The sequence below is a fragment of the Leucoraja erinacea genome, chromosome 34 (assembly GCF_028641065.1).
Source record: "Leucoraja erinacea ecotype New England chromosome 34, Leri_hhj_1, whole genome shotgun sequence".
NCBI classification, from domain to species: Eukaryota; Metazoa; Chordata; class Chondrichthyes; order Rajiformes; family Rajidae; genus Leucoraja; species Leucoraja erinaceus.
In genome coordinates this window covers 16,237,252-16,255,483 of record NC_073410.1, presented here as the reverse complement: position 1 = coordinate 16,255,483, position 18,232 = coordinate 16,237,252, and the positions used below count along the sequence as shown (strand labels likewise).

The 18,232-nt window shown below is 50.9% G+C and overlaps 1 protein-coding gene across 1 annotated transcript in view; it reads left to right on the top strand.

Annotated features, from left to right (window-relative positions):
- The window catches only part of LOC129713053 (sorbin and SH3 domain-containing protein 1), a 228,433-nt gene that overhangs the window by 189,975 nt on the left and 20,226 nt on the right, over positions 1-18,232 (top strand). The window contains 4 exon segments of the mRNA XM_055661932.1: positions 2,771-2,817; positions 6,571-6,685; positions 9,404-9,529; positions 12,807-13,001. Coding sequence (XP_055517907.1) covers positions 2,771-2,817; positions 6,571-6,685; positions 9,404-9,529; positions 12,807-13,001 — 483 coding nt within the window.

Genomic DNA, 18,232 nt, shown 5'->3' with positions numbered 1-18,232 from the left:
TAAGTTACAGCACCCGATTCATCCATCCATCCTGACCTCTTTAGGATGTGAGTGGAAGCCAGAAGATTTACGGCATTGCGGCACAGCGGTAGAGTTGCTGCCTCACACTGCCAGGGATCCAGGTTCGATCCTGACTGCGAGCGCTGTTTCCCTGACCACGTATGTTTTTTCTCCGGGTGCTCCGGTTTCCTCCCACACTCCAAAGATGTGCGAATTTGTAGGTTAATTGGCTTCTGTAAATTGTCGCTAGTGTGTAGGATAGAACTAGTGTACGGGTGGTCTGCTTTCCTCCCATACTCCAAAGACATACAGATTTGTAGGTTAATTGGCTTCAGTAAGTTGTAAACAGAATTGTCCCTAGTGTGTACAGGTTAGCGGACAGGGTGATTATTGGTCGTCGCGGACTCGGTGGGTCCCAGGGCCTGTTTCCGCGCTGTGCCTCTAAAGTCTAAAGGCTGCAGAGAGAACATGCAGACTCCACACAGACAGCACCCAAGGCTAGGATGGAACCCCGTTATCTGGAGCCGCGGTAGAGGCAGTGGCTCTACCAACTGTGGCAGCATTTCCACGTGTGAACTGTGTGTGCGTTATGAAAGCAAAATGTTGGAACACTCAGCCGGTCAGGCAGCATCTGTGGGAAGGGAACCAGAGTTAATGAACATTGCAGGTGTGTGTGTGTGTGTTGTTGTGTGTGTGTGTGTGTGTGTGTGTGTGTGTGTGTGTGTGTGTGTGTGTGTGTGTGTGTGTGTGTGTGTGTGTGTGTGTGTGTGTGTGTGTGTGTGTGTGTGTGTGTGTGTGTGTGTGTGTGTGTGTGTGTGTGTGTGTGTGTGTGTGTGTGTGTGTGTGTGTGTGTGTGTGTGTGTGTGTGTGTGTGTGTGTGTGTTGCTCCCTTGTCTGTTTTCATGTGGAGATGGTATATCAGTTCTATGAGCAGAATCAGGCCATTCGGCCCATCAAGTCTTCTCCGCCATTCAATCATGGCTGACCTACTGTATCTTTCCCTCTCAACCTCATTCTCCTGCCTTCTCCCCATAACCCCTGACACCGGTACAAAGCCAATCTCCGCCTTAAAATTATCCATTGACTTGGCCTCTCCAGCTCCGTCTGTGGCAGTGAGTTCACGCAGCTGGTGTGGGTTACATGAATATCTGTGTACATGCGTGCGTGGATCAGAGGTCAGGAAGGATTTGAACTCACCCGCTGACCTCTGGGCCCAGGACGCGCCACTCTCAGCAAATCGCCATTCAGCATCTTGTTTGATTTAGTTTAGTTTATAGGTACAGCGCGGAAACAGGCCCTTCGGCCCATCGTGTCTACGTCAGCCAGCGATCCCCGCACATTCTCACTATCCTACACACACTAGGGCCAATTTACACATACACCAAGCCAATTCACCTACATACCTGTACGCCTTTGGAGTGTGGGAGGAAACTGGAGCACCTGGAGATAACTCACGCGGTCATGGGGAGAACGTACAAACTCCGTCAAGACAGCACCTGTAGCCGGGATCGAACCTGCGTCTCTGCCGCTGCAGACGCTGTAAGGCAGCAACTCTACCGTTACGCCACCGTGCCACCCTCTGGATAGAAGGGATGGGATGCTGCCTGTCCCACTGAGTTACTCCAGCACTTTGTGTCTTTCAGTTTTATACCAGCATCTGCAGTTCCACTCAGCATCCATTTATCCAAGTCAATCCTTCCAACATGTTCAACCGATCTAAAACCTACTGGAGGGCGTTATAGATGGATCGAGGGGCAACGCAGCAATGTAACTGGTAGAGCTACTGCCTCACATCACCTTAGAAACATAGAAACTTAGACAATAGGTGTAGGAGTAGACCATTCGGCCCTTCGAGCAAGAACCACCATTCAATATGATCATGACTGATCATCCAAAAACCATATTCCGTTTCTGCTTTCCCCCCCATATCCATTGACTCCGTTAGCCCAAAGAGCTAAATCCAACTCACTTGAAAACATCCAGTGCATTGACCACTGCCTTTGGCGGCAGAGAATTCCACAGATTCACAACTCTTTGGGTGAAAAAGTGTTTTCCTCTTCTCAGTCCTAAACGGCATGGCCCTTATTCTTAAACTGTGTGACCCCCTGGTTCTAGACTCCCCCAACATCGGGAACATGTTTACCTGCATCTAGCCTGTCCAATCCCTTAAGAATTGTGCACGTTTCTATAAGATCCCCTCTCATCCATCTAAATCCCAGTGAATACAAGCTCAGTCGAGCCTGCACCTAGGATCGATAGCCTTGGTTGCTATCTGTGTGGAGTTTGCACGTTCTCCCCGTGACTGCGTGGGTTTCCTCCGGGTTTGTTGCTCATATTTCTCATGGCGGTTTCCCTCATCTATCGTTGCTCAACAAGGGCAGGCGATATGAATATTGCACTCTGCAATTTTAGGCCACCCTTAACAACACTCTATTGTTTCAACTTGAACTTGGAACAAAAGCCCCGAATCTCAAGGGTGCAATTACCGTGCACCCAAAAAGGGAACCAGTGAAGGGATTAAGTGACCCATTGTGTGCTCGCCCTTGTGAAGGTTACCGTATAGTGTTGCTGAAGAATGCAGAGAGAGTGTGTGTGTGCGTGTGTCGCTTTAGCTTGGGAACCGACGCCAACTTCCTTGTGTTTGGGATTGTTTCGAATCCATTGCACTAACCATCCCATTAACCGTGTTGCTGCCGCTTTGGGTGAGCTCCAGGAGACTCCTCCGCTCACTGGCCCTGTGGTTAATCTTTGTCCTGCTCTCCATTTCTAGATGCTGCCAGCCAGAGCCAAGTTTGACTTCAAAGCCCAGACGCTGAAGTGAGTACAAAGGATTTCCCCCCTGCTGGTACACGGCAAGTTTGCGGATGACACAAGAGTGGGTGGTATTGCAGATAGTGGAGGTGGTCGACAAACATTGCAGCGGGATCATGATCGGTGGGCTGCGGAATGGTTCTTGGAATTTAATACAGAGAAAGGGTGGCACAGCGGTAGAGTTGCTGCCTTACAGCAGGAGAAACCCAGGTCTGATCCAGATTACGCCTGACTAGGGGTGCTGATTCTGCTCCTACTCCTACCACTTATGAACTGTCGGTATGGAGTTTGCACGTTCTCTCCGTGACCGCGTGGGTTTTCTCCGCCTGCTCCGGTTTCTTCCCACACTCCAAAGGCGTACAGGTTTGTAGGTTAAATGTCTTCTGTAAATTGTAAATTGTCCCTAGTGTGTAGACTAGTGTCAGTGTGCAGGATGGTCGCTGGTCGGTGCGGACTTGGTGGGCCAGTTTCCGCGCTGTGTCTCTAAACTAAACTAAACTAAATTGGTAGATTTGGGAAGGAGATGAGGAGGAATTTCTTTAGTCAGAGGGTGGTGAATCTGTGGAATTCATTGCCACAGAAGGATGTGGAGGCCAAGTCAGTGGATATATTTAAAGGCAGAGATAGATAGATTAGACAATAGACAATAGGTGCAGGAGTAGGCCATTCGGCCCTTCGAGTCAGCACCGCCATTCAATGTGATCATGGCTGATCAATCCACAATCAGTACCCCGTTCCTGCCTTCTCCCCATATCCCATGACTCCGCTATTTTTAAGCCCTAACTAGCTCTCTCTTGAAAGCATCCAGAGAACCTGCCTCCACCGCCCTCTGAGGCAGAGAATTCCACACTCACCACTCTCTGTGAGAAAAGTGTTTCCTCGTCTCCGTTCTAAATGGCTTACTCCTTATTCTTAAACTGTGGCCCCTGGTTCTGGACTCCCCCAACATCAGGAACATGTTTCCTGCCTCTAGCAGATTCTTGATTAGTTTGGGTAATTAGCAAGTGTGCACAGATACCCCACACAGTCATAAAGAGAATGTACAGAAGACAGCCCTGGTCAGGATTAAACCCGGGTCTCTGGCGCTGCTAGACAGCAACTCTACCGCTGCACGGCCATCCCGACCAGAAACATTATCTGTCTGTTTACTTCATAGATGCTGCCTGACCCGCTGAGTTCCTCCAACATTTTGTATTTTGCTGAAAATCTCAGCATCTGCAGCCTCTTGCGTCTACATAGATAGTCCAGACCGGGACAGGCTCCTTGTCCTACAATGTCTGTACTGATCATGGTGCCAAATGAAACTAATCCTTTCTGCCTGCACATAATACCAAAGGTATCAAAGGTATTTTATTGGTCACATTCACATACACCTAGGTGTAATGAAGTGAAAATGCTTCTTGCCATTTTGCAGCACATCCAGAAGGAATACAGACATAACAGTAATAAGAGTTTTAAACATAAAGAACATCCCCCCACAATGGTACCCATTATGAGGGAAGGCACAAAGTCCAGTCCCCAACCCCAGTTCACCCATAGTCGGGCCTATTGAGGCCTCCACAGTTGCCTCTACGGAGGCCCGATGTTCCAGGCCCTTCTCGCCGGGTGATGTTGCTCCGGTGTCGGGAGAATCCTCTCAGCGGCCTGGGAACCCTGGAACGGCCGCTTCTGTACTGGAGGCCGCGGCTTCCAAAGCCAACAAGGCCGTGCCGGTTGGAGCTCGACAACTGGCGATCTCATCTAGAGATCCCAGGCTCCCGGTGTAAAGTTCAGCGCCACCGCCCGCAGCTGGTCACTCCACAGACCCGCAGCTCCGCGATGTTTTCCTCAGCGATCTTCAGCTCACCGGAGCTCCAGCGCGGCGACCCGGGCAAGGCATCGCCCGCTCTGCGATAGCGCTCCAGCGCTGTGCCGCCGCCGAAGCCGTGGTTCTGGTCGGTCCCCGACAGGAAACGCCGCTCCAGGCCCGCTGGTAGGCCGCGAGGACGGGTCGAAGCTGCAGCCCGGAGATAAGCTGCCTCTCCGACCAGGTAGGGACCCTGGAAGGTAGTTTCCCCCTTCCCCCCCCCCACCCCCCACATAAAAAAGTCTAAACCTCCAAACAAAACACTTTAACTAACTTAAAATAAAAATAAAAAGATGAAAAGACAGACAGCTGCTGGCTGGGCAGCCATGCACAGGACAGCGCCCCCTAATACATTTCCCTTCATTCCCTTCCTATCCATGTGCCTGTTTAAAAGCCTCTTAAACACATGAGGAGCTCATGGCACCACTGGGCCTGTACTCGCTGGGGTTTAGAAGAATGAAGGGGGACACCATGCGCACCATCACCGGCTGCCTGCGCCCCACTGCGATGGATCTTCTGCCGGTGCTCGTATGTATCGCACCCGCCAAGCTTCGCAGAGAGTACTTCACCCACAGGCTGGTGTGCAAGGTCCCATCGGATGCCAAACATCCTCTGCACCACCTCGCCCAGGACTCGCAGCAACTGGGACCTCAATGCCTGTCATCTCGTCGCCCCTTCTCCCGTCACGCAGCGACCCTCTGTGGCTCCGGTTTCAACACACTAGGGGCATGGAGAACCAGCTGGGAACAGACTTCCCGACCTCCTCAATTCACTGTTGCACCGAACACCACAGCCCCACACGGCATCTTCGACTGCGCTGTCCTCCGCCCCCCCGGTGGAGGGGTAGACCTCACGACCCTCAACAACTGCCTCGAACAAGCAAGAAAGGGGGACCTCATTGAAACGTACAGAATGGAGAAAGGCTTGGATAGAGTGGATATGGGACTAGAGGTCATAGCCTCAGAATTGAAGGGTGTTCTTTTACGAGGGAGATGAGGAGGAATTTCTTTCGTCAGAGGGTGATGGAATTCTTTGTTACTGAAGGCTGTGGAGGCCAAGTCAATTGATATTTTTACATTTTTAAAGAGATGGATAGATTCTTGATTAGTTTGGGTGTCAGGGGTTATGGGGAGAAGGCAGGAGAATGGGGTTAGGAGACAGAGATAGATCAGCCATGATCGAATGGCAGAGTAGACTTGATTGGCTGAATGGCCTAATTCTGCTCCTATCACTTATGAACACTGAGACCCACCTTCAAGGTTGTGAAATGGAACGCACTGGGGTACATTATTTAACTGAAAGATTTTCCATTGCTGGATCATTTGGTTGCTCCACTGTGATAAACACATCCTATAAACCACTACCCCCGGCTGGGCATTCCAGGCTCCTACAACCCTCCAGAAAAAAAGTTTCCCCCACATCTACTTTAAACTTTTCGGGGAGGAAGGGAAGGGGGAGGATGTCAAGGGTTTTGGGGCGAAGGCAGGAGAATGGGGTTAAACGGGAAAGATAGGGTCTGAGGATCACCAATGAGTTAGATAGTAGTTCAGCACTGCTCTCTGGGTGTGGTAGGATGATTCAGTTGCCTGGTTACAATTGGGAAGAAACTGACTCTGAATCTGGAGGTGTGCGTTTTCACACTTTTGTACCTCTTGCCTGATGGGAGAGGGAAGAAGAGGGAATGACCGGGGTGAGACTGGTCCCTTGATTATGCTGCTGGCCTTGCCGAGGCAGCGTGAGGTGTAAGTGGAGTCAATGGAAGGGAGGTTGGTTTGTGCGACGGTCTGGGCTTCCTCCACAATTTGCTGCAATTCGCAGGTGGATTCAGGCCGCTGGGAGTGGATGGTTTGAGATGACAGTGATGTTGGCTGCTTGCTACCCTACACACTAACTGCGCTCTTGTTTGGCTCCAGGGAGCTGCCGTTCCAGAAGGGAGACATCGTCTACATCTACAGGCAAATAGATCAGAACTGGTACGAAGGGGAGCACCACGGGCGTGTCGGAATCTTCCCCCGGTCCTACATCGAGGTAACCTTGCTCACTTTGGGACGGGACTGTGGGACGGGACACCCTTGGCCGCTGCTGTACACTCGCCGACCGTTTCGCCAAACGCTTGTACTCTGTCAATACACAATAGACAATAGGTGCAGGAGTTGGCCTTTTGGCCCTTCGAGCCAGCACCACCATTCAATGTGATCATGGCTGATCATCCCCAATCAGTACCCCTGTTCCTGCCTTCTCCCCACATCCCCTGACTCCACTATTTTAAGAGCCCTATCTAGCTCTCCCTTGAAAGTATCCAGAGAACCTGCCTCCACCGCCCTCTGAGGCAGAGAATTCCACAGACTCACCACTCTCTGTGAGAAAAAGTGTTTCCTCGTCTCCGTTCTAAATGGCTTACTCCTTATTCTTATGCCCCTGTCCCACTAATGCCCCTGTCCCACTTAGGAAACCTGAACGGAAACCTCTGGAGACTTTGTGCCCCACCCAAGGTTTCCGTGTGGTTCCCGGAGGTTTTTGTCAGTCTCCCTAATGGTCGAAAGTGGTTTCCGCTTCTTCTATGTTCCGACGTTTATTTCAAAAAATTCAAAACCGGCCGCGACTAAAAATAGGTTGCCGTTTTAAAAATCGGTAATTTTTTAGTCGAAGCCGGTTGCGATGCTAGTTGCAGGTGGTTGCCGGCGGTTGCAGGTTGCAGGTGGTTGCCGGAGGTTGCAGGTGGTTGCCGGAGGTTGCAGGTAGTGGTAGGTCTTACCTTCCACTACCTGCAACCTCCGGCAACCACCTTCAACTAGCATCGCCAACATGCCATTCGCTTTCTTCACTGCCTGCTGTACCTGCATGCTTACTTTCATAGATTGATGTACAAGGACCCCCAGATCCCGTTGTACTTCCCCTTTTCCCAACTTGATGCCACTTAGATAGTAATCTGCCTTCCTGTTTTTGCTACTAAAGTGGATAACCTCACATTTATCCGCATTAAACTTCATCTGCCATGCATCTGCCCACTCCCCCAACCTGTCCAAGTCACCCTGCATTCTCATAGCAGGGTCCACTAAGGCCTGGAGAATCTCCCGGTTGCCAGCCATTTTATCTCCCACATTCCAACACTGGCCTTTCTGTCCTGGGCCTCCCCCATTGTCAGAGTGAGGCACAACGCAAACTGGTAATAATCTTGTATATACAAATATGTACTGGCTTGAGTTTTTGTTATGCTTGGAAAACATGAACTGCTATTAAAATAGGTCAGAAGCAGGAACTGTGCAATATTTAATTTTATCCAAGTTTGTGCAACCTCTCCTTGTAACTAATACCCCCTAATGCAGGCAACATTCTGCTAAACCTCTTCTGCACCTCTCTAAAGTCTACACATCCTGTAATCGGGCAAACTGAACTGCAGTCAGAACTCCAAATGTGGCCTAACCAAAGTTTTACACCTTCTGAATTTTGTAGTCTGCAGGGCCGTACTCTGCATATCGCCAACTTGGACAATTTTACATTTTTATCAAGCCAATTAACCTACAAACCTGTACGTCTTTGGAGTGTGGGAGGAAACTGAGTTGGATGATCAGCCATGATCATATTAAATAGCGGTGCAGGCTCGAAGGGCCAAATGGCCTACTCCTGCACCTAATTTCTATGTTTCTATGTTTCTATGGAGGAACAGCACCTCATATTGCGTTTGGGTAGCTTGCAACATAACGGAATGCACATTGAATTCTCCAATTCTAGGAGAAACAACACCCCTCTTTATTTATTTATTTGTTTTCTCCTTCCTCCCTCCCTCCCCCTTCTTCCTCTTCCCTGTACCCCACTTGGACGCGCACCCCTTTTTCCCTTCCTTGCATTCCTTCCTCTGACTTCACAATTGGCACCCTATGGTATCCTTATCCCATGTCCTTTGACTTTAGATCTGCCAACTGTCTGACCATCTGCCTATCAGCTAAATCCCTCACCCGTATCCACCTATCACTTGGCAGGTTTTGTCCTGCCCCCATCTATCTCCCAGCTTTCTCCCCCTTCCACCCCACGACAATCAAACCGAAGGAGGGCCCTGACCCGAGACGTGACCCATCCATGCTCTCCAGTAGAGTTGCTGCCTTACACAGCCAGAGATGTTTTTACAGCCCGGGTTCGATTCTGACTGCGGCTGCTGTCTGTACCTTATCCCTGTGACCACATGGGTTTTATCCGGGAGCACCGGTTTCCCCCAAAGACATACAGATTTGTAGGTTAATTGTCCCTGGTGTGTACGATAAAACTAGTGCGCGGGGATTACTGGTCGGCATGGGCTCGGTGGGCCGAAGGGCCTGTTTCCACGCCTTATCTCTGAAGTCTAAAGATGCTGCCTGACCCTGCTGAGTTACTCCGGCATGAGGAGGTATTTCTTTAGTCAAAGGGTGGTGAATCTGTGGAATTCATTGCCAAAGGCGGGTGTGGAGGCCAAGTCAATGGATATGCGGTACTGGCTCGAAGGGCCGAATGGCCTCATCTTGCACCTATTTTCTATGATATTTTGAAGCTAGGTGGAAACCAAAGATCTCGGAAATAACCCAAGCAGGGCACAAGGAGAAGGTACAAACTGCGTACAGACAGCACCCGTAGTCAGGATCGAACCCGGGTCTCCAGCGCTTCAAGCACTCTAAGGCAGCAACTCCACGCGCTGTGCCACGGTTTAGTTTCATTTACAGATGCTGCACGGAAACAGTTTTTCTTTTCTTTTATCACTGATTTCCTCCGTTACAGCTGCTGCCTCCAACGGAACGGGCACAACCCAAGAAGCCGCCGCCCCTGCAGGTGTTGGAGTACGGTGAAGCCGTGGGCCGCTTCAACTTCGCCGGCGACACGCACGTGGAAATGTCCTTCCGAAAGGTGAGGAGCGGGGCGATCCCGGCCATTTGTGGTTTGCCGACAGAGGGATGGGCTGGAATGGTCGGCTCTGTGGGCTGGCACGGCCTCAATGGGCCGAGTGGCCACCTACCGTTTCTCAAAAAATGGCCCCGTTCAGGCAAGTGTGAACATTAAAGGCAGCATGGTGGAGCAGCAGTAGAGTTGTTGCCTTTCACCGCTTACAGAGCCAGAGACCCTGGTTCAATCCCGGCTGTCTGTATGGAGTTTGCACGCTCTCCCAGTGACCTGCGTGGGTTTGCTCCGAGATCTTCAGTTTCCTCCCACACTACAAAGAGGTACAGGTTTGTAGGTGAATTGACTTGGTATATATGTAAATATGTATAAACGTAAAAATTGTCCCTAGTGTGGGCAGGATACTGTTAGTGTACGGGGCGATCGCTGTTCTGCATGGACTCGGTGGGCCGAAGGGCCTGTTTCAGCACTGTATCTCTAAACTAAACTCCACGCAGTGCATACCATGGGCATGAACGGTCATCGTACCTCTCCCTCTCCCCCCTCCCCTCTCGTCATCCCCCACCCCTGGGAGAGGAGGGGGCAGGACAAAGACTGGCAAGTGATAGGTGGATACAGGTAAACAATTTAGCTGATGGTCAGATGAACCGTAGAGATGAAAAGTCACAGGCTGTGAGATTTAAGAATGTAGTCATATACTTCTGGAGCGATGCCAGGGTCGAGATTGTACAGTACAACAAAGCAGTTAATCAGAAGAAGTCTGAGGAAGGGTCGGCACGGTTGCGAAGCAGTAGAGGTTCGATCCTGACCACGGGTGCTGCCTGTACGGAATTTGAACGTTCTCCCCGTGACCTGCGTGGGTTTTCTCCTGGTGCTCTGGTTTCCTCCCACACTCGAAAAGACGTGTGGGTTTGCAGGTTAACTGGCCTCAGTAAAATTGGCCCTCGTGTGTGTGTAGGATAGTGCTGGTGTACGGGGTGATCATTGGCTGGGGCGGACCTGGTGGGCCGCAGGGGGCCTGTTACCGCGCTGTATCTCTAAGCTAAACTCCACGGGACAGGCAGCATCTCTGGAGAAAAGGAATAGGTGACGTTTCGGGTCGGGACCCTTCTTCAGACTGAGAGTCAGGGGGAGAGGGAGACCCCCCCCTGTCTTGCCCATGCACCCATTGAGGATTTGCGAAGGTTTTCACTGAGGTGCGACGTTGGAATCTTAGCTGTGCCCACCCCCCCCACGCCCCCCCCCCCCCCCCCCCCCCCGGTGCCAGCCTCAAGGGAGAGGAAGTTCCCTTTCCCATTAACGTACAAAGTTCACAATACTTGGAAAACATTCCATCGGATTTCCTCCGCCTGATCTCAGATGTTTCCACAAAGTTAGCAAGGAATGTTCCCCCACTGAAATAATGAATGATGAAAGCCCTGTGGAATGTGGAAAGGATGTTTCCAGTAATGGGAGAGTCGAGGAACAGAGGACACTGCTTCCGAATAAAAAGGACGTGCCTTCAGATTGGAGATAAGAAGGAATTTCTTTAGCCAGAGGTGGTGCGTCTGTGGAATTCATTGTAACAATAAACTATACTAGATGGCAGTGGAGCCCAAGGCAACAGAGTTCAACAAAGGGCAGGAAAGAACCAGATGCTGGTTTAAATTGAAGGTAGACACAAAATGCTGGAGTAACTCAGAGGGACAGGCAGCATATCTGGAGAGAAGGAATGGGTCAAGACCCAGAGTTTAATAGGTTCTGGATTAGTTAGGGTGTCATAGGTTACAGGGAGAAGGCAGGGGAATAGGATTGAGAGGGAAAAATAGAATGGTGGAGCATACTCGATGGGCTGAATGGCCTAATTCTGCTCCTATGACTAATGGTCTTCCTCCAGCAGTGTGTTTTTTGCTCGAGATTCCAGCATCTGCAGTCTCTTCGGTCCAACAAGAAGTTGCATTTAGTTTAGGCTTTAGTTTTAATTTTAGAGATACAGCGTGGAAACAGGCCCTTCGGCCCACTGAGTCCGCGCCGACCAGAATCTCCCTGCACACAAAATCTATCCTGCACACACTAGAGAAAATGTACAATTTTACTGAAGCCAATTAACCTACAAACCTGTGGCAGGAAACTGGAGCTCCTGGAGAAAACCCACACAGGTCACGGAGAGAACGTACAACCTCCATACAGACAGCGCCCACAGTCAGGATCGAACCCAGGACTCTAGCGCTGTGAGGCAGCAACACTAGCGCTGTGAGACAGCAACTCCGTGCTGCCCTTTAGCACATAGAACACTTCAGTACAGAAACAGGCCCTTCGGCCCACAATGCGCATGCTGAACATGAAGCCAAGACCATCACTTATATACATACCTGCACTTAATCCATATATATATTCCCTGTATATCCATGTACCTATCCAAAGGTCTTTTGAATAAGTACATAGATACATTGAAAATAGGTGCAGGAGGAGGCCATTCGGCCCTTCGAGCCAGCACAACCATGTGATCATGGTTGATCATCCATAATCAATCAGTACCCCGTTCCTGCTTTCTCCGCATATCCCTTGATTCTGTTAGCCTTAAGAGCTATATCTAACTCTCCCTTGAATACATCCAGTGAATTGGCCTCCACGGCATTCTGTGGCAGAGAATTCCACACATTCACAACTCTTTGGCTGAAAAGGTTTTCCCTCATCTCAGTCCAAAATGGTGGACTAAATAGTTTAACTGCCACGACCGTATCTGCCTCAACCACTCTCCCCGGCAGTGCGTTCCAGGCACCCTCTGCCTCAAAAACGTGCCCCTCACATCTCCTTTGAGACTGTGCTCCACATCCACTGTGTGCTGCTTTCAGAATTAAAGGGCGTTCGTTTAGGAAGGAGATGAGGGGGAAAATCTTTAGTCAGAGGGTGGTGAATCTGTGGAATTCTGTGCCACAGAAGGCTGTGCAGGCCAAGTCAGTGGATATATTTAAGGCAGGGATAGACAGACTCTTGATTAGTACGGGCGTCAGGGGTTATGGGGAGAAGGCAGGAGAATGGGGTTAGGAGGGAAAAATAGATCAGCCATGATTGAATGGCAGAGTAGACTTGATGGGCCGAATGGTCTAATTCTGCTCCTATCACTTATGACTTTTTCCTCCAGCAGTATATTTTTTTAATGAAGATTCCAGCATTGGGGACCGAAAGGTCATGTTGGGGTCAGGAGGAGGGTGATCTCGAACACGCGTGTGCCACCCGGGAACACGTGTGTATTCTGCGTGACGGCCATTCATTCTTCCCTCCCTCTCCCCCCCCCCCCCTGCAGGGTGAACCCATCACTCTTGTGCGGAGAGTCGACGAAAACTGGTTTGAGGGGAGAATCTCGGGCACGAACCGGCAGGGCATCTTCCCCGTCTCGTACGTGGAGGTGATTAAACGGCCCAGGGTGAAGAATGCGGTGGACTACCCCGACCCGCCCGGCTCTTACTCTTCAGGCCGAAGCTCCACCAGCTCGCCACAGGTATGTATCCCTTCCCTCACCGCCGGCTCTCAGCAACAACTACGTTACATTCGTCCAGCGATACAGCGCGGAAACAGGCCCTTCGGCCCATCGAGTCCACGCCGACCAGCAATCATCCATTCACACTAGTTCCAGATTGGACCTAATATTGGATGTAATGGAATGGATCTTAATTTAGTTTAGTTTAGAGATACAGAACAGAAACAGGCCCTTCGGCCCACCGTGTCCGCGCCGACCAGCAACCATCCGTTCAAACTAGTTTGATCATCTGTTCACCCTTGTTGTAGATTGAATCTATAATGGAAAGGATCTTAGTTTTGTTTAGTTTAAAGATACAGTGCGGAAACAGGCCCTTCCGCCCATCGAGTCGGTGCCGGCCAGCGATACCCGCGCATTAACGCTATGCAACATTCCAGGGGCAATTTACGATTATAACCAAAGCTAATTAACCTACAGACCTGCACGTCTTTGGAGTGTGGGAGGAAACCCGAGCACCCGGAGAAAGCCATTACAGGTCACGGGGAGAAGGTACAAACTTCGTACAGACAGCACTTGAGATCAGGATGGAACGCGGGTCTCTAGCGCTGTAAGGCAGCAGTTTTACCGCTGCGCCACAGTGGCGATCGCTATTACATGCCTGTACCACATCCAGTGCTAAGTGTGTGGACAGGTGAGCTGCCTCAGGGTGGCGTTGTGGTAGAGTTGCTGCCAGAGACTCCGGTTCAATCCTGACTTTGGGCACGGTTTGTCTGTGAGGAGTTTGCACGCGTTCCCTGTGACCACGTGGGTTTCCTCCGGTTGCTCCGGTTTCCTCCCACATCGCAAAGACGGTGCGTTTGTAGGTTAATTGGCTTCTGTAACTTTTCCCAGTGTACGGAGTGATCATTGGTCATTGTGGACTCGGTGGGCTGAAGGGCTGGTTCCGCGCTGTATCCCCAAACTAAACTAAGCAACCTGCTTGTATCACATCCAGTGCTAAGTGTGTGTGGAAAGCAAAACTAGGTCAGTGTGACACAGTGGCACAGCGGTAGAGTTGCTGCCTCACAGCACCAGAGGTCCCAGTTCAATCCTGACCTCGGGTGCTGTCTGTGTGGAGTTTGTACGTTCTTCCCCTGACTGCGTGAGTTTTCTCCGGTTTCCTCTCAATTCCAAAGACGAGCGGGTTTGTAAGTTTATTGGCTTCTGCATATTGTGTAGGGAGTGGATGAGAAAGTGGGATAACACAGAACTAGCGCCAACGGGTGATCGATGGTCGGCAAAGGCTCGGTGGACCGACGGGCTTGTTTCCACACTGTATCGCTAAACTCTGAACATTATCCCTTCGTCTCAGACAAAAAATGCTGGAGAAACTCACCGGGTGAGGCAGCATCTATGGAGAGAAGGAATAGGCGATGTTTCGAGTCGAGACCCAAAACGTTGCCTATTCCTGCTCGCCATAGATGCTGCCTCACTCGCTGAGTTTCTTCAGCATTTTTTGGCTCCCTTCGATTGATCCAGCGTCTGCTGTTCTTTCATAAACATCCCTTCCTCTTGTTTCCCTGGGTTACGTATACCCCTACCAAGGATCAAATTAGTCACAACTGACTCCCCTACCCTCACCCATTCCTCGATTTTGACCTCCTTCTCTCCTGCTCCATCCAAGAGCCAAGTGTGTTTTTATTGCCATATGTCTTGAAATGGAAAATTGAAATTCCCCCTTGCAGCAGCACGAGACATATAGACTTCGTACACAGTAAACACCAGAAAAACCGCAATAAAAGTTAAATATATAACATTTTAATAAATAATCATGTGTAATGACAACAATAAACCCCATCCCTAGGGCATTCAAGGCAGCACATAGTTACAATACAATACCGTTTAATTGTCATTTGAACCTCACATGAAGTTCAAACAAAATTTGGTTTCTGCAGCCATACAAGAAAAGAACCAAGACACACACCAACACAATACACACAAACATCCATCACAGTGAATCTCCTCCTCACTGTGATGGAAGGCAAAGTCTTGTCTCTCCCCAGCTCTCCATTCCTCTCCCGAAGTCAAAGTCAAAGCCCCCGGCGGGCGCTAGCAAGTCCCACGGCGACTTAAAGCCGCGCCGGGCGATGTAAGGCCCTACTCCGGGTCCCGATGTTGTCGGAGCCCCCGGCGGGCGCTAGCAAGTCCCGCGGCCATTTAAAGCCGCGCCGGGCGATGTAAGGCCCCGCTCCAGGTCACTTTCAACCCCGCAATTCGAGCGGGAGAAGTCGCCGTTGCCGGTGCCCCGCAAAGCGGTCTCCCACTGGGGACCCGCGAGCTCCCGGTGTCACCATCCACCGGAGTCGGGTCGCAGCAGCAGCTCTCCACACTCCGAAGCTGGCCAGCTCTACGATGGTAGGTTCGCAGCTCAACACCCCCCCCACTCTCGACACCCATTGCCAGATTATAATAAAATAAAATAAAGTTTGGAGCTTATTTGGAGGGAGGTAGTAGTGTTTAATAGCCCGATGGTTGGTGGGGAGAAGCTACCCCCTGAGCCTGGACATTATGGGTACCTTCTTCCCGATGGCAAGATGAAAGCATGGCCAGGGTGGTTGGGTGGCACGGTGATGTAACGGTAGACCCCGGGTGGGATCCTGACCATGGGTGCTGTCTGTCTGTCTGTGTGGAGTTTGCACGTTCTCTCTGTGACCTGCGTGGGCTTTCTCCGGGTGCTCGGGTTTCCTCCCACACTCCAAAGATATGCTAGTCTGTAGGTTAAATGGCTTTGGTAAAATTGTAGGATAGTGCTGGTATATATGGGATGATCGCTGGTCGGCGCGGACTCGGTTGGCCGAAGGGCCTGTTTCCGTGCTATATCTTTAAAATTAAAAACCAAAACTAAAAGTCCCCAATGCATTGAAGGCAGTTCATAGTTCGGAGTTCAGTTGGAGGTTGTAGTGTTCAATAGCCTGATGGCTGTGGGGAAGAAAAGCTGTTCCTGAACCTGGACGTTACAGTTTTCAGGCTCCTGTACCTTCTTCCCGATGGCAGGGGGGAGATGAGAGCGTGGCCAGGGTGGTGTGGGTCTCTGATGATGCTGGCTGCCTTTTTGAGGCAGCGACTCCTGTAGATCCCTTCGATGGTGGGGAGGTCAGTACCCGTGATGGACTGTGCAGTGCCCCGACTCGAAATGTTGTCGGTTCATTTCCATCCACGGATGCTGCCTGACCTGTTGAGTTACAACAGATTCTTGATTGGTACGGGAGTCAAGGGTTTCGGGGAGAAGGCGGGGAAATGGGGTTGAGAGTGAGAGATAGATCAGCCATGATTGAATGGCGAAGTGGACTTGATGGGCTGAATGGCCTAATTCTGCTACTATAACTTATGAATTTATGAACTGATAATAAATTATCAGTTGCACAGGGTAACTAGACCATATCAATGCAAACCCAAGTGCGTAGTGAAACCAATGCAAACTACCTGGGACTCCGCTTGTACACTCTGGAGTTTAGAAGGATGAGAGGGCATCTCATTGAAACATTTAAGATTATTAAGCATTTGGACACACTAGAGGCAGGAAACATGTTTCTGATGTTGGGGGAGTCCAGAACCAGGAGCCACAGTTTTAGAATAAGGAGTAAGCCATTTGGAACGGAGACGAGGAAACACTTTTTTTCACAGAGAGTGGTGAGTCTGTGGAATTCTCTGCCTCAGAAGGCGGTGGAGGCCGGTTCTCTGGATGCTTTCAAGGGAGAGCTAGATAGGGCTCTTAAAGATAGCGGAGTCAGGGGATATGGGGAGAAGGCAGGAACAGGGTACTGATTGGTGATGATCAGCCATGATCACATTGAATGGCGGTGCTGGCTCGAAGGGCTGAATGGCCTACTCTTGCACCTATTGTCTATTGTCTATAGACTATTGTCTACCTCTGTCCAAACCTCAGTATTAGCCACTAAGCACTGGAATTATTCCAGAATTATTATGGAATGGAGCCATTCTAAATTTCCTGACCATCGTCTCCTTTGATCTGTCATTTTCACACCTTACCCCTCCCCTGACTCTCAGTCTGAAGAAGGGTCTCGAACTGAAACGTCGCCCATTCCTTCTCTCCAGAGATGCTGCCTGTCCCGCTGAGTTACTTGGTTTAATTATTCGAAGGTAGACGAAAATGCTGGAGAAACTCAGCGGGTGAGGCAGCATCTATGGAGCGAAGGAATAGGTGACGTTTCGGGTCGAGACCCTCCTTCAGATTTAATTTTTCTGTTTCTTTCCTCATATGTGTCTTTTTATTGATGTGTTGTAGCCTCTCCGTCTCCATCTAGTGACATGCCTTTTTCTTGTCTTTTGTTTGAAGTTATCGGGTAATTCTGCTCGCCCCACGCCATCTCCTCCTCCTCCCCCTCCACTGCCTCACTATCGCAGGGTGTTCTCTCCCGATCTGCAATCCATCACATCCGACTGGATCTCGCTGACCATGGGGGTGTCCCCACTCGCCACCCCTCCGCTGCCCCCTCTCCCCGAAGACTTCCCCGCGGACTGGGACGAGGCTGGCACCTTGGCGGTGAATGCCACCCCCCAGCCTCCGCCCCGGTGCCAACGCTCGTGGGAGCAGGTGCAGGGCGTGCCCCTTCCCGCCGTCGCAGCTGGTCGCGGCTCTCCAACTCTGTCTGCCGCCCGTCCCGGCGCGGGACCGGCCAACGCGGAGAGCGGGCAACGCGGGCGAGACGCGGGCGACCCTTTGTCGGCCGGTGGGCAGAGTCCAGGTGGTCTTGACCTGGCCCGGCAGCCGTGGGCAACAGAGAGGCCCCCCACCGCAGCGTTCAAAGACCACGCACTGTCCGAAGAGCTTCTAAGGATGATGCAGGGACAGACCAGGCAGCAAGCGGAGACGAAGGATAAGGTACCGGTAGCATGGTTGGTGTGCAGTGGACCACATCTCCTGTGTGTGACATCACAGCATGCTCACCCCCAGCAGTTAACCCCTTAACAATGACTGGAGAAGATTCAAGAAGGTTGGGCAATGGGTGAAGCAAATCTCAACACCACATCATGTATTGTCTTTCCCCTGGCTGGTTAGCAAACAGCAAGAGCTTTTCACTGTACCTCAGTACACACGTGGCAATAAACTAAACCCACCTGAGCTGTGGCATTTAGACCATTGAGCCTGATACCATCCTTACAGGCAGCAAACCAGCCACCAGTGCCATGGAGCTCTGCGGCACTGAAACAGGCCCTTCGGCCCATCACGTCCAGACTGGCCAGAACGTGAC